The 16320-nt window shown below is 44.1% G+C and overlaps 1 protein-coding gene across 1 annotated transcript; it reads right to left on the bottom strand.

The window, feature by feature from the left end:
* Nucleotides 1-669: 669 nt before the first annotated feature.
* Nucleotides 670-15809, bottom strand: LOC311421497 (3 beta-hydroxysteroid dehydrogenase type 7-like; the record flags this gene model as incomplete). The annotated part of the gene is made up of 7 exons (XM_084493440.1): nucleotides 670-2027; nucleotides 3028-3190; nucleotides 4022-4121; nucleotides 8022-8130; nucleotides 11423-11578; nucleotides 15016-15255; nucleotides 15740-15809. 7 exons carry the CDS (start codon nucleotides 15807-15809, stop codon nucleotides 1591-1593), a joined length of 1275 nt encoding a protein of 424 aa, XP_084349566.1. The 3' UTR covers nucleotides 670-1590.
* Nucleotides 15810-16320: the final 511 nt, after the last annotated feature.

Raw genomic sequence — 16320 nt, 5'->3', positions numbered from 1 at the left:
GGTCTTCGGATTCTTTTTTAAAATAGCTCAAGCCAAAGCTGTTGCAACACTCGAAATCACACGGCGAAAGTACCTGTCTCACAGACTTGCAGCTCCACCCAGTGGCTCTTTTTTGGCAAGATAAAAACAAGGCTTCAGAAGCATCAAAACCTGTTGCAGTCAACGTTGTCGTATTGCAGAGATGCTCTGGCAACGTGCATGAGAAATTGGGTATATATTTCTTTGTCAAATTCTTAGCAAGCCGTCATTTACCATTTAAATTATAACAGGAAGCTGCCCAGCTAATTGTTAATGAAATAGAAAACCCAGCAATCTTATTAGTCCCTTTCTGAAAAACTTTCCAGCACAAAGGATTGAGTAAAAAAGTAGGGAGCTGATAACTTACACAGTTCAGCTTCCCACATTCTCTATGAACAGATTGTATTGGTTTGCCCTAAATTTATTTGTCATTTGAAATTATTCATGAATTACCTGAGCAGATGATTTGGGATCTGTGAGCTCATTTTCCAAAGAATTCTCTTGTGAGTATGAATTTCAGTGAAGTTAACTTGGCAGCTCACACGGTATCGCTTTGCTTTCCTTCCTGAGTAATTGCTATGACTAACAAGAAGCAAATCTTGATCATTTCTATCAAAGATATCATGCTGAAACTTGCTTTTTCCAGGAGGATTAGGGAAGTAATTAAAATAAGCTTTTATTTGTGCATATGTACACTGTAACTGTAGGAAAACTCAGGAGGTGGTTACATGTTCACAGACTACAGGAATACTTTAAACATTCTCAAAACAACAGAACTAATTTTAAATTTTAACCAGTATTGTAAAAATAGCCCATTTCTCCAAGGTCAGGTGAAAACTGAAATCTGTTGTGCTTAATGTAGGTCTGTCAGCCCCTCTGCATGCCTTACAGGTAGAGGAACTGGCAAACTGATCCGACCGCAGGCTTTGCTTTTGTTGTGAATCCTCTGTAAGTGCCCACCCCATCTGTGCTAGGAAAATATCTCTGAAATATTGTTCCCCCACGGACTGTAGCTCCAGTGCCACAGAATGAGTTCAGATGCGCTCTTCTGCCCAAAGTTCAGGCGTTATTTAGCATAAATGCAGCCCCCAAGGCCTTCACCCAAGTTGCTGTCTGCCTTCTGTGCAGCAGCTGAATACAGGTTTTGTTTTGCTGCTAGAGTGCTAAAAGGTAGGAGAATTTGAGTTACAACCTTTGTGTAACCACCTCTAAGCTTGGTCAGGTGTCCAGGCACATGGTTAGAATGTAAGGTAGGCTATTCATTGTCAGTACAAGAGACTGCAGGCTTATTTTATAGGAATAACATTTCAAAACAGATATAATCATTCATATGTTAATAATAACAGGAACAATCTTAAAAGAGGTAGCATTTTTCCCTTTTCCAGAGCTCTTTTCCATCAAGCCCTAAAACAGAGCAAGAACTTGCTGGGTTTCCTTGCTCTTCCAGAAATTATCAGGGAAGACCCCTTGAGTGTGTGAGTCGGTTACAGCCATCCCACCAGCTGCCTGAGACCACAGCATGTTGTGAAGTTCAACAATGAGCTCACTCTCTCTTTACCCAAATGTGCTGCTTTAATTCTCCTTCTCATGAAGATGGGGGCAGGATAGGTTCCCTGCAGCTGCTTTCAGCCACTGCGCCGTTCTCTGCTTGCTCTCCTGCCAGGTGAAGAGGGGTTTGTACCCAAAGTGCCTGAAGGCTTTGTCCGTCTCATAGGAGAAGGTGGTGACTATTGTGTTCAGTAAAGGCAAGTTTAGGAACGGCTGCGGCTTCCAGAAGGGGTACAAGAGGACCTTGATTATCCTGCGCAGGTATATTATCAACCACATCTTCCAGTAAGGGATGTGCAAACCTAGCCTTATTGAAGGGTCCGTAGAAGACAGGATCTGATGCCTGACCAGAAAACCTTTTCTTGGAGTGTCATCATAGCAATAATACACTTGACCAGCGAGTAAGTCTGGTCTCAGCTGCAGGTGCCTTGCTGCAAGAACGTGCATCCATGCAACATTCCCTGGAGAAATAAGAGGGGGAGAGAGACAGGCATTCAGGAGGAGCTAGATTTGCCTGTTTCCTCTTAAAATGAATGAGTGCATTGGGTCTGCCTTCTTCGGTGCTGCGAAACAGGGAAAGCACTCATTGTGTTACTCAGCTGTACTGCCGAGAGACAGAGTAGTTAATCCAGACCTCCAAGAGCCTTTAAACCTTTGGTCTCCCCTTTGTGCTGGACAATTAATGTTCCTTGTGATACCGGTTCACGCGAAGCGAAAGGGCAGTGTTTTGTAGTGAGAGCAGGATGAATGGGAGGCAGAGCTTGAGGGTTTTATTCCTGGCTCTGCTGAGAGCCTTTGAAGAAGTCACTTGATTTATCTAGGCCTGGTTCTTCCATTACAGCATTTTCAAACTACTGTTATCTGCACTTTTGGAAAAAGACATATAAGTGAGCTGCACAGAAATAACTAAAGCCCTGCATGATTTAATGGTGAGTTACACTCCCCTGTAACGCATTCAACACCACAACAAACTATTTCAATAGGTTTCATGTGTAGTCTTTCGTGCTTGCAAAAATCACTTATGTATTACAGTCTTTTTATTTTTTTTTTCCAAGGAATGTTTTTCCTAAGTTATAAATAGTTAATGTAATTTCTTGTAATGAAAATATGTCTTTTCAAACAACAAAAAACATTTTAAAAATATTCCCGAATTTCTGTCTTCCCCAATAAAATCATTGAAACGTTACCAAAGAAAGTTCCTATTATTCTTTTCTGCTATTTTTTTCTAAACATCATTTTTCCCTACATTGAGGGGAAGAAAAAAAAGAAAGCCCTTCGCAAGAAAAAAAAATTAAAAATGTAAACATCTATATTAAAAATTCTTTTAGCAAGACCAAGCTTTGTGGTTATAAAAATATACTCATCTTTCTGTCATCAGGAGTTATGGGTAAGCTGCAATGGAAGATCTCCGGGGACCAGAACAGCCTGGCAGCACCACAAGCAGAGAGATCAGTCACTCACCCACATACGTGGAATTGCGCTCGGTGTTTTCAGGCTCCAGGTAGTTCAACACATCATTCCTGGCTTTGGCAAACAAATACAGGTCTCTCAGAAATGTTGCCTTCTCCCCATATACTGTGTTTGCACGGATGATGCAGGTTGTGAGTTTGCCACCATTGTTCAGCTGAAAAATCAGGGAGGGATGTTAGTGAGCAATGGATTCAGAGCTAAAACCTTCCACAGTGATGTTGTGTGTGTCAGATGAAACCAAAAATCTCGGGGAAATTGGGCTAGAGGAGTCAACCTTTGCAAACTTCATCTGGGCAGCTAGAGCCTGGTTTGGATCCTTAGAAATGCAATGAGGTGCCCACTTGATTTTATTTATTTATTTATTTTTAACAAAGCACACCTGCATATGGGTGGTGTTCACTGAGAAAGATCAGGTGGAGGGTGCTAACAGCATTAACTCCTTCTGCAGCTGAGGTGTGAAGGAGTATTTGCAACAACCAAAACTGGGTTGACCTCAAACTTTAACCAGGAGAGAGAGGTGCTCCAGGCAGGACAAAAGTCGCATTTTTATGTTCTGCTTCATCCTCTAGAAGGACTCATCTGTCTGCTGACTACTGGGAGTCCGAAACAACTAGGCAGCCAACTTAGGTAGGTGGCTGGGTCTGGGTAATATTTCTGATTGTTAAGTCACTCAGGCATGTCTGAAAATACATCTTTATGCAGTACGAACCAGGTGAACCTGGTTTTGTAGGCCTTAAGTTTACACAGTGCTTTTCAAAGCCCCACTCCTTTTGGTGGAGTTTAAGCATAGGCATGAAGGGCAGCACTCTTTGATCTTGCAAGTGCTTGGCAGGCAGGCTCAGCCTTTGGTAAACTCTGGGGATTTTGGTATGTATACCCAGTCGAGGAAGCAGTTGGATATGAGCTGTGGGACCTTTCTAACCATCTGTCTCCTCCCACTCATCCTGTGCTGAAACACCAGGGGTGCTACCACTGATTTTTGTACCTTTTTTCCATTGGCTTCAAATACAAGTTTTTCTGCCATGGCCTTCGTCTTCCCATAAGGAAGCTCCACTTCCCCACTGTATTTGGTGTCCTCGTTTCCTCTGGAATACATTGCAAGATGCTGGGTGACTGTGGAGGTAGAGCTCGGGGCTAGGAGATGTTTGTCATAGCGTGATTTACTCTGCAGCCCCTGCCCTCCAGGGACTTACCTCTGGTGGGGAATTGAATGGGTCTAAGATCCTTGCTATGGTCTGGGAGAAATAAATACCAGGCAATTCTGCAGGGTTAGGCAAAAGTGGGTTCATAGGGCAGGTTTGCATGATTTGATGTCTGAGAGTTGGATTTGCTTTTGTCTAATACCATGTGATTGAAGCAAACAATATTCTGGCAGGCAAATTAGAAGGCAGTGCAGTTACCTTTTTAAGCAACTCTCAGGTGGCTGAGCAAGGTGGAAAGAGCACAAGATGATAGAGGGCAGGAAAATGAGAGCAATCCTACATTTTTATTTTTTTTTTTTCATTAGAGGTAGCAAGAAGCCTCTCATGAGCTATAAACTAAAAGAAGCTGCTGCTGCTTAATTTTCTCATATTGTAGATTAGAGTTGGGAGACATTTGCTGGTGATGCAAAAGCTGCTAGTGGGCTTGTGGAAGGTGTGCAATCACCAGATTTGTGCTGAGGTTATTCCTTCATCTTCCCTAGCAGATTGTGCTTGAGGGAAGAGCAAAAATGTAGGTCCACGATCTAGGGCAAGCAGGGCTTGGAGCCATCTGGGGACCCTTGGCTGTGACTGCGGAGGAAGGCAACATGCTCCTCAGCTGGCCGTGCCTCCTAACTTGCAGCAAGGAGGAGGGGAGTCAGTGGGATCCAACAAATAACTGCCCTCCCAGGCCTGGAAATAATTCCAAGGAGAACCAAGAAAGCAGCTGCCATTTTGTCCCGGTGTTGTAGTGCACATTAGTCCATTCCAGGATTTGGTTCAGAATTTGGATTCTTCACATTTTTTAATTATTTTGCTCTCCTACAGAAACTCACGCTAGGCAAACACCAGGCTTGGGATACCCCCATGTAGGGCAGTGAAGAGCTATCGTGCTCCTGTTGCAGGTGGGCTCAGAGCCACTTCTGGAGAGGCCTGCAACAAGATTGTGCAGCCAGACTGCAGCATGGGTCTTTTTGCCAAGCTCTGGGCCTCAGCTAAGCAAACTCTGACTCAGGCTCCCCCTCTGACCTTGGGCAACTTGCTTGCTCTTTTCTGTGCTCAGATCCCCACATGTAAAACCCGGATAATGCTGCTGCCTTTCTTCTGCCTGTTTGGCAGTCTGGTATCTCGTGTGTCAGATATCCCAGCTGAGATCAGGGCCGTCTTGTGCTGCAGCAACAGAAATAAATTAGGATCTTCAGAAATACAGCCTCCCCGTGCACCCCTGGCTTTTATCACAAAGCCCTCCTCCTCTTCCCTGTGTTTACGGGTGATGAGCAGGAGACAAACCAGAAAACAAGCACGACAAAAGATTGATTGTGCGCGGTTTGTTGTGACCCCAGGAGAGGCTCAAGACAATTAGGGGGGTTATCTAGAAGTTCTAGTTTTAATTGCTTTCTTTTTATATCTGAATTTATTTTTTGCCTTGCAAAGCTTTTAAAAAGCAGCAGCTTCACCAAGGGGCAACCTGCCTGTCATTCCTGGGCTGCAGAGCTCTGCTCGTATTTGCCTTCCCCCACTCCTTTTGAAGCTTAGTAGTAACAAAGAGCTCAGCATAATGCTCTTGCTTTTCAAAACGATCACAGATAACTGAACGCTAATAAGACTGGAGCAGCATTGTCAGAAGGTATCTCAGCGGTGGCTGTCTCAGAGGGATTGAGACTGACAGAGGCATTTTCTATTATTGTAGGATGCTGAGGTGTGAGCATTATCCCTGCACCCATCACCCTGTCCAGACACTAATCATCCTTTATCTGTGTCAATTCCCCAGCATGTAAAAGTGAGTTAAATAAAATTATACAAGGAACGAGAGAGAAAGGGGACAGAGAAAGAGAAAAAGGAACTAAGGCAGGCTGGATCATGCTCTGAGAGGGAAAAGAGCAGAACAGATTGGGTGGGGATGGGGAAACAGGACCTGTGCTTTCAGTCTGGACATGGACACATTACATTGCCTTGCAGTTGTCATTGGGTTCCCTAGTGGGACAAGTGGTGTAATTTTTATGTGGGTACCTCTTCTCCCACTTTAATTCCAGGAACTTAAGGTGAAAATCGTCAGAGAACAAGAACCACTCTCAAAAGCAGGCTTTCTCCCAGCACGATGGAAAAACATGAATGTGTTCTGTAAAATGAGATAAAGACGGTGGTTTTATTTGTGTTTGTAACAAGGAAGGATTGGGAGTTGGTGGGGAAGAGGATGGTCAGCTCTGTGAATGAACCTCAGTGTGGATAGGTATTTGCTTGTACCCACTTGGGCATCATTACAAGGCCAAGGACTGTCCTCTCAAGCAAGATTTGGGGTAGATTTCTCAAATCACCTACTCACATGCATCTCAAATCACAGGGCTAAAAATTCAAACAAGGACATACACTCATTTTTAGAAGTGATTTAGAGATGTTAATGACCAAATTCCATAGCCTTTCAATAACACCAGATCATTTTGTACTCGTGCTCCCAAGTGGGTTGAGGTTTCCTGCTCTTGGGGATTTTTTTTCCATAAGACATTTATTTCTATGGATTTGGGTGCTTAAATGCTGTTCATAACAACTGGGTTATGCCTTAGTTTACTTGCAAGTATGAAATTTAGGCTTGTAGGTCATTTTAAGTTATGTCTTAAGCAGCCTTTTCTAGCTAGGCTCAAATTTCTAGAGCCAAGAGACTGAAGCCAGCTGTGTCTAGACTGGCTGCCTGTAGAGACAAAACTTGGTTTTGAGCCAGTTCCCCTTGTACACAAGTTTCCATGGTTTGAGCAGTCTGTATAGATACAACTGTGCTTGAAATCAGCAAGCAGCCTTACAATGGTGCATATCAGACTTGCCCCTATCTCCACCTGCCTTCAAATGTAACGTGGCTTCAGCTCTTGGTCTTCAGTAATATCAGCCCAGTTCAAGGTGCATGTCCTCGTGCCCCATGAATATAAGAGGTATCCAGATCCCGAGCAGGAATGTCAGCTGGTTGTGAAAGGCTATTCTGGATATCAAAGAGAAGAAAAAATACCCACCCCAATATTGGCATCTTCACATTGTTCCAAATCCTGTCTTTTGCCCCAGGAGGGCTTCTAAGCTCTACTACATCCTCTGAGTCTGTGGGTTAGTCTTGAAGGAGCCACATGCAGAAGAGATGGGTTGAGCATGTATCCAAAAGCAGAAAGTCCAGGAGTTAACCCTGGCAAACACCTCCCAGGGAAAGGTATTTTGAGGGATAGGGTGCCATTGCCAGGTCAGAGCCTGGTCACAGAGAGTGCAGCTACACACCAAATGCAGCTGTGGCCCAAGACTATGTTAACAAAGTACCCTCTTCTGAGGTCACGCTAAAATAGTCCATATGCATTTGATCTCTTGTTACTAGGAGCTTGGTGCAGGTTCACTAGCAATTCGCTATGGAGCTGAAAAAGAGGAAAGTGGGTTGGTGACAGACCTGCCCTTTGGGTCAACTCAGAGTGAGGTAAGTGAAAACTCAGACCCAATAGCAGGGTAAAACTCAAGCTTGTCAAACCCTGAGCAGCTCAGATCTAATACCAAAACTGATTTTAGGGCTTAGAGGAGCAGGTCCATAGCACATGGAGGGCTGCCTGGAGGTGCAGCTGGGTCCTAGATCTCTCTGTCAACTTTATGGTCAAGTTTTGGCTGGGAAGGGCTGTGATTCTTGAAGAGCAAAGAGGGATTTCTAAGGAGGAGTAAAAGAATCAAGAGGAAGAGGAATATATGTTGTCCTTTGGAGTCACAGCAAAAATCTCCAGCTGTTTGCAGCTTCATTGCTGTTTAACTGGAAATCCAGAGTGATTCAAAAGATTTGTTTGGCCTTACCTGCACATGGGCTCACACAAGGTGTTAGGTCCCACCGCAGCGATGGAGCTTGTGTAGACAACGTATGGGATGTTCAGGACACAGCAGGCCCTTAACACGTTTTCAGTACCTGAGGACAAACATCATCTGCCTTGCTTTGGTTTCTGTTATGCAGGTCAAATGAGATTTCCAGACTTGAGATTCTGACTTGGACTAGATCCATCCTTTTCATGGCCAAAAAAATGTAAAGCCATAAGTCAAGGTTGCTGCTCCTCAGGTACATTTGCACAGGTATGGATGTTTTATAACATGGGAGCCACAGCTACATCTTTAGCTATGAAGTGGCTTAATCTCTATGGCTATTAGCATCTGACATAACTTTGACTTAATGGTTGTTAAAAAAAAAAAAAGAAGCTGACAGCTTGGCAGAGCAAAATTCCATGTTGTCCATCTTTTTTTGATACATGAACAGACTGGCAAATGGTGAATTGCAGCCTTCTGGCAAAATAATTGGTGTTTTAGTTGCATACATGTATACTGCTCTATGGAAGTGACTGTAGGGTGAAAAACATTGCAACAGACTCCTCCTGGTAGCTACTAAACATTAAATAAAATAGTAAGTGCAGCTTACAAATCCACATGAAATCCAGATGAAACTGAAGCATGGTTTGGTTCAAGAAAACCATGGGCAGAAATCTCATAATACATTTCATACAGTCCTAGGCTGAGTCTCCCATGTGAAACAAGGAAACAACAGAGCAATTTGGTACCAAAAAGCCCCCCTTTTTTTGCCATCTTTGTTCAGATAAAGTATTTATTCCTTTTTAGGAATATAGGAACAGTATCTGTCTAGGGGAGTAAGGACAGATTTGACAGTAAAGGTAGTAAAATCCAGCATTGATCTTAGCTTGCAATGTTCCAAGTGTCATTAATTTGCACATGTTATGGACAACCTAGTGACTTGTGTCTTGTTTTTTCAACTTAAAAGAGCTGAGAATTTGCTACTTGAGTGAAAGCTGTAACTGGTTTGCTTCAGGTAGTGTGGTAACCAGACAGCAGTCAGGTTAACTAGTACTGAGGGCAGTATCTATGCTTCTTCTGGCTGAACTTGTGGGTCAGTGTGTGGTTTTGTGGTTTTTTTTTTTTTTTTTTTTCTTTTAAGTGATTCGCAACTCTTCCAGGGAGGGTTTTGCAATTATCATGATTCAATCAAGCTGATTGTACAATAGCCTGAATGACAACAACAAACCCATGGATGCATATTGATGGGCCTTCAAATCTGATAAGGCAGATCTTAAAGGAAGCTGCCGATAGAGTTGGTTTCGGGAAGTCTCTGCACTATTCATACCTGACTAATCAGGATCTGCCCTTGAGCCATGCTGCGGATCTTGCTCAGGAGGGCTTGCAATTTCTATTCTTGTTCTTAAAGGCATGATCTTAAATTATCAAGGAAATCCTGAGTTTAGGATAATTTCAGAGAGCATGAGTCAATATGAAGACCTGGTAGAAAACAATTTACTTCTTCATTGGCCTGTACTATACAAAGTTTACTGAGAACCCCTGTAGATAAATATCACTGGAAACAGATAAGTTAAAATCCATTCAGCTTAATAAAAAACAGATTAAAGAGACTGACTAGATGGAAAAAGCAATTCTTGTAGGAGAGGGCTCCTCGGTCTAGTCAAGACTGTAACACAATTCAGAAACCAGTGGTTGAAACAGAGAAGGAACAAAGCAGAACAAAGGTGTAAATTTTTGCCAGCACTAGTAATTAGCTGTAGCCACACTAATACTCCTAAGCATCATTATGGCTTGCTGAAAGACTTGATAGATAGCCCATTAATTTGCTGTCCTTAATTCTAGGCAAAAGTCCTTTGAAAAGGCATAGCCAATTTAGCCACAAATTACTGGGCTTAAGGCAGTAATTGGATGAATTTCTGTGGCCTGAGCTGCACAGAGGAGCCAGCTAAGATTATGTAGTTGACCTGTCCTGACTTTCCCCCCCCCCCTTCTATGAAGTTTACAGTAGGTGTCAAATACAATTCAGGTTTATTCTTTTACCTGCTATGATTAATGGAAAAGTTCAGACTAATCTCTGCATTTAAGACTCTGAGTAGTCCTAGTGGAGGCCGCAGCCTTAGTTTGGGGCGCCCACATGAAGCCATCCAAGGGAAGGCACAAGTGCAGAACAGATCAGCTGCAGGTGAGGCTCCTGCTGAGCCACCTCCAACTGCTCCCAAAGAGACACTCAGCCACCAGTCACGTTGCAGAAACATGGGCTGTGCGATGTTCTGGTGCTGTCAGAAATATCTGACAGAGGTTTGGTTTGCTGAACAGGGGAGTTGCCCGAGTTCACTGTTATCAGTGGAAACCTCAGTGCACTAAAATACCTTGCTCATAGCAAGCAGACAATGAAGAGGAAGATCTCAAAGCCATTAAAAGGCAGCAGGAGCCCTCAGGCTCTGGGTATTCTTGGTACACACACACACAATATAGGCTCTTAAAAGCATCTGGTTTTGAAAACAACTACAGCAATGAATGGATGGAATTTAAATGTTGCCCTTGAATATATCAGAAAGTAGGAGTAGCCCTAAGCAGTAACCAAGTGAGATGTGTGCATGCATGTATATACAGTATGCATGTGTATATACACACACATATATCTATAAAATTGTTTCCTTGTGGTTAACAACTATTCTAGTAGCTAACAGCCTGAGGTGCCATTGGAATTGCTGCTGTAATAGGGATTTCATTATCTTTATAGCCCATACTTATTTCACAGATTTATGATCAAGTTTTCTTTAAGCAGATCTTGCACTTAACATGAAATCAGCTCTTGGTGATAGAAAGAGTCATGGAGATCTTGGCTGTGTGTGGCTTGTAGATATGTAATAGTTGCAACCTCTATGACTATTAAAAATAATATCACTCCCTTATAGCATGGATGCAGCTCAACTGATAGCTACCCTGTACCCCCACCCATGCAAGACTATTTTCTGACCCCCGGGGGAAGCCACAAAGTATTTAGAACAGGGGTTAATTTTTGATCACTGTCTTTCTCACATACCTGTAGTGAGAAGAAACTGTTTAGTATGTTCTGAATCAGTATTACTAGTGAAAGTTATACCCCTGATTAGAATAACTTACACAGTATCTGGCTGCACATCTGACTTCATGAGATTTAGCTTTACAGCTGTGCAGAGGAGCAGCACAGCCTGCCCTGAGCAACAGAGGGAAAAAGCAGAAACCCCCCTGCTGGAAGTGCACCTTTCTCATCTCACAGCAGAGTGGTGCTTGTGGCATTCAGGGGACACAGGAGCACGAAGTCAGAGAGGATACATATGTTGTAGCCTCTTGTATGACTCCACACCAAGGCGTGTGAATTTAAGTCTGTATTTAATTGCCTGTTTTAAAGAGCTTACCCCCAACGTTGACAGCTTTCATTTCCCAGAAGGGCACAGTGTTTCTGTAGTCCACAATAGCAGCTGTGTGAATAACCACGTGAACACCCCGCATGGCAGCAAGGAGCAGATTGTAGTCTCGAATGTCTCCTTTCATCACTGTCACATGAGTGGTAGCTGGAGAAGAATAATATAAGCATAAATGCAGGGGGGAAAAAATACAAAACAGCATCCTCACCTTCTTGCAGGATGAAGATCCTGCTTGGAAAGCTTTCCTCTCTGCAGGGCAAGCAGCAGCACGCTGACAACTCTGCCATTTGAATACATCACACTGGGGAAAAATACATCCCTGCTTTCTGAACCCCAAGAAACCAGATCTGCATCTGGTTTAATTCAGCACAGCACTTTGCCAGTTTGCACCAACTGTGTGTCAGAATAACTGCAGCTGTCATTGCACATCACTTACATGCAGCCAAGGACAGAGCTGAGCAAGGCTGGGAGACGGCTGGCCCAGAGCTGCAGCTGGCAGCAGGACTGGCTGCAGGACGTGTGAACGGGGAGGCTGTCCCACACAATTTCCTTAAGGCAGAAGACTTCTAGAGTGTGGTGGAAATAACACCAAGCAAGCTTGAGGGACATTGCACAAAGCTTTATTTAAATTGCAGATAGTATAGGTGGGAGTGGAAAATAACGTAACAGGTCAGATGAAGTTTCATAGGGAATTCCTCTCTTTGAGCCATTCAGAAAGCTGGTTTGTTGTTTTTTCCTTCTCCTTGTCTCTCAAAATAGCTGCTCCATACACAGCTATTGTTGGCATCTACTACTAGTTTTCATGCTTTGAGATGGTGTTGTAACATCTCAGTGGGATTTTTCCCTTTTTCTATGGTTGGGAATAGGCCAGCAAGAAGATGGGTCAGGAAGCTGTGCTCCCCAGGACTTTTGTAACAAGCCAGGCAGCCACAGGGATGCCTTGGGGCAAAGGTGTCTCCTCTGCCCTGGGCTGGGGGCTTCCAGCAGAGCCCCACACAGCCAGGAATCAGAGTAGTGATTTCTGAAGGATCAAGCAAAGGAGCAGCTCAGGGAATAGTGTGTGACTCCAGCTATGGAAGTGTTATGACATGGAAACCCTCGGTGAACTACTGTAAGTACAAGGGAATAAAAGATCTTGTCAATTCAAAGTAGGGAGAAAACTGAGGATGCTAGGTTTGCATTTGCCAAGAAGCAAGGGACATAGGGAAAGGCAGAAGTTTAACAAAAGCATTAAGCTGATTTCTTAAGTAGCATCACCAAAATTTGGTGAATTAGTCCATAGCAGTAGGATATTTAATATTAACAGAGAGAGTAAATTCAGCACAAATAGAGGGGAAGAGAAGGAAGATATTGCCCATATAGCAGAGAGGATACGCTTGCCTGGAGAACAGAGGAAGATGCTCCTGCTGAAAAGCTGTGCTGGTGCTGAAGGGAGAGTAGAGTCAGCAGCCTCATGGTGGGGGGGCAGCTTGCTTCTACTTAGCCATGAAGAAAAGCCTGCTACAAGTTGGGCTGAAGTGTTATATAGCTCCTTTCTAATCACTGTCTTAGGGCAGCTGGTGCAATTAAGACCAAGGAGAGACCAACAAGAGCTCAGCTGTAAGGAGGGAGGTGGCAAGCACCAAGAGAAATTTTCAAATTGATAACACTGGTGAGTGTTATCCAGGACTGCTAATGGGGTAATGGATGTAATTGCAGCTTTATTGCTCTATCAGATAGTTTGGAGGACTTTTGGAGGAGGTGTTGAAGTAGAGCAAATGAAACACCTGTGCTTAGAAAGGAGGTAAAGAAGAGCCAGGGAATTATGGAACAGCTTAACTTCAATGTGAGGGATTTCAGGACTTAAACAACGTGTGTGTAAGCACCAGTGGGATAACCTGGAGAATAGTAGCAAGTGACACAGATCTGGCAAGAATGAATCATGTCAGATAAATCTCCTTTGCTCTTATGACAAGCTAGCAGGCTGTGTGGATGTAGTGGAACAGGTCAACGTCATCTATCTTGATTTTAGAAGGGCTTTGGAAACTCTGTGTCATTCTCATACGCAAGTCAGTCAAACGTGGTCTAAGCAAGCCACACGAGGGTGAGCACAAAGCTGGCTGAGTTACAGCTCCCAGGGAGCTGCCAGCTGTGGGAGGTGGCTGCCCGGAGGCTCTCCAGTGCTTATTGCTGTATTTGGGTCTTTTTATTGTTTTCATCAAGAACCTGGCATTAAATCAGCAGATAACATCAAACTGGGAGGGACTCAAAGTACGCTGGAGGATTAGAGTACAAGCTGATTGTAACTAATGGAGTCTGAAGGAAAAAAAAAAATAAGGGCGAAATATGAAAATATGATAGGGACAAAGAGCAGATACTGGGCTTAGTAGGGAAGAGGCAGCGGGCCCAACCCAATTCATGAAAGGGTTAGGATGGGCTAGATTGCCTATTGCCACAGTCATGCAACTGGGCAAAAGGCATAATTGTATCGACAGGCATAAACGGGGAATAGATTGTGGGACAGAAGAAAACTCCTGGCTTCTGTCTTGCCCTTGGTGCCACCTCTCCAGAAGAGAGCAGTGCCCAGAGATACAAAACTGTGAAGCACGGAGGAGGAATATCAGCCCTTTTAGCCTAAGGGCTAAAGGCAGGGATTATGGGAGCTCCTTAATGGTTAAACAGCTTTCCCCTTCAGTTTTGGGTACTTTTAATGCAACTGGCTACATGAAGCCCGAGGAAAGCAGTATGGTGATTTCATCTGTGGAGGAAGTACTTCTGATAGTGACATTTCCCTGAGAATCTTTTAACTTGCTGAAGTCCCTCTCCTCCTTATCAATACCTCTTATCAGATAGGAGCTCCCATGTCACTTTTTTTTGACTCATTTGAAGCAGGCTGAGGGTTTGGGCAGCCCACCACCAACTGCAGAGAACTGTGAGCTGTGTTGGCTTGTTTGGGGTGGATGCTCTCAGATCCAGTAAAACGGGTTGCTTTTCCCCAGTGTTATCTCACTGTAATCAGCCCTGCTGAAACTTCAGAAGGCAGCACTCAGGATATGATCAAATGGATTAATTTAGTATCTTGGAGCATATTTACTGAGCCTCACCTCTTCCACTTTTTGCACAGCACAGTCAGACTATAGGTTTCTCTCAATTATTAATTTATTTCATGATATCTCTAGCAGACACTGAGCTTCTGAGCACTGATTCTATTATTGTAAGGTATTTGGTTGTCTTCTCGGAATTGCTAACTGTTTGGAGCAGGTCAGGAGCATGGGGGTTTGAGTGGGTGAGCAGAGCCAACTGGGCAGCCAAGATCCTGTGTGAGGTACCCAGGGAGTGTTTCTCCTTACAGCTGGTACTTTGTGGGGACTCGGCTCCTCCCTGTGATAGACCAGCTGCTGCTGCTCCCTGTGGAGCATTTTGCTTTGATGTGGTGCAGTGCTGAACCCGCTCCCCTCCCCTCCCCCCCAAGCTGGAAGTTAAGCTCCATGCAGGCTGTTTAATCCAGGTTCCTTCCCCATAACTGGCATCTCCAGTAAAATACCCGCTGTCTTGAAAGAGGGAGGGTTATGGCTGCTAAATACAAGATGATGCCCTTGCCTTACCTGGGATGATTTTTTCTTCTTCTCTTGCTCCTGAATCAAAAACTCTGACCTCTTTGATGTAGTCTTGTTGAGACAGGAGCTCTACAATCTTTTCACCAATAAAACCACATCCTCCTGTCACCAGGTAGACCTGGGCTCTATCCGTTTCTGAAGACATTTTTGTGGTTGAGGAGCAGAGAGAAGGTTGCGGCCAAGATCCTATCGTGCACTGTTGATCCCTGTGTGTTTTCTGAACGAAGTCTGAAGTTTAACCTTCACAAAGTGTAACTGGCTGAACATTAACTCCAACCAGTAAGCCAGGTTTTTGTTGGCACAGTCACACAAGCGCTGCCCCAGACACACTGATGCTATGTACGGGCCAGTTCTGGGCTTTCTGACTCAGCCTTTCCCTTCCACCCTGGTAGCGTGGGATCAGTGGGACACCTCCAGCTTATCTTGGTACGTGGCCAGTCTCAGCCCAAAATAGTGATGCCAGGTGTTCTCCATCCTGGACAGCCCTGGCCCATCATAGCCTAGACCTCTCTGGGGGCTGTGCAAAGGCTGCATGTCCTAGAGATGCACTCAGGGCATTCAGCTTTTAGTATGAAGCTACAAAAAGAGCTCACGTGCATGCACTAATGACTTTGTATAGACGGTGAAACGGCAGCAGATTTAGCCAGTGCTTTGCCACATTGTGAAAAGCACAGGCAGGCTCAAGACCAGGCATTTGTAATGTCACAGGCACCAGCTCTAACTTTTTGGTCCTCCAGTATGGCTTCCATGAATTCATTCTCTGAGTTGGACTGTACACACATGCTTGCACATTTAAGAGGAGAAAATCCACTTAATTTGAAAATGTCTAGTAGTAAAGGCACTAGCACAGCCCTCAGCGAATTGTTGCAGTAGTTAATCATTGGCATTGATAAAGGAGCGGATGGACTGCTGTGTTTTATCTGCCAGATAGTGGCCAATATGCCTTTGCCTTACTACACTGTAAAGGCTGTGTGCTATCCAGCATGTCATGTGGATCAAAAAAATGGGATTGGGTTTGTCTAAGGGTGCTTGATCTTATCCTGAAATGGGGGGCAAAACCTGCCCTCTGGCACAGCTGTTGGTCACTTTCCAACTCTTGCACAGAGTCACAGAGGTAGCTAAGTTGGGCCTCATCAGCTGCCAGTCTTTCTTTAAAGCCAAGCAGATTATTTCCTAAAGTCTAGTCAGGTATCTTCCAATCTGTTTTTGAACCAACTTGTCACCTTTTGTTTTTCTGAACTGGGTATACAGTATCCTGAGAGAGGTAGCAAAGGCAATCAGTCATGCAATCTC

Source organism: Aythya ferina (genome assembly GCF_964211825.1).
Source record: "Aythya ferina genome assembly, chromosome: 19".
NCBI classification, from domain to species: domain Eukaryota; kingdom Metazoa; phylum Chordata; class Aves; order Anseriformes; family Anatidae; genus Aythya; species Aythya ferina.
Note: the sequence above shows the minus strand (reverse complement) of the source record. Positions and strands in the feature narration are given on the sequence as shown.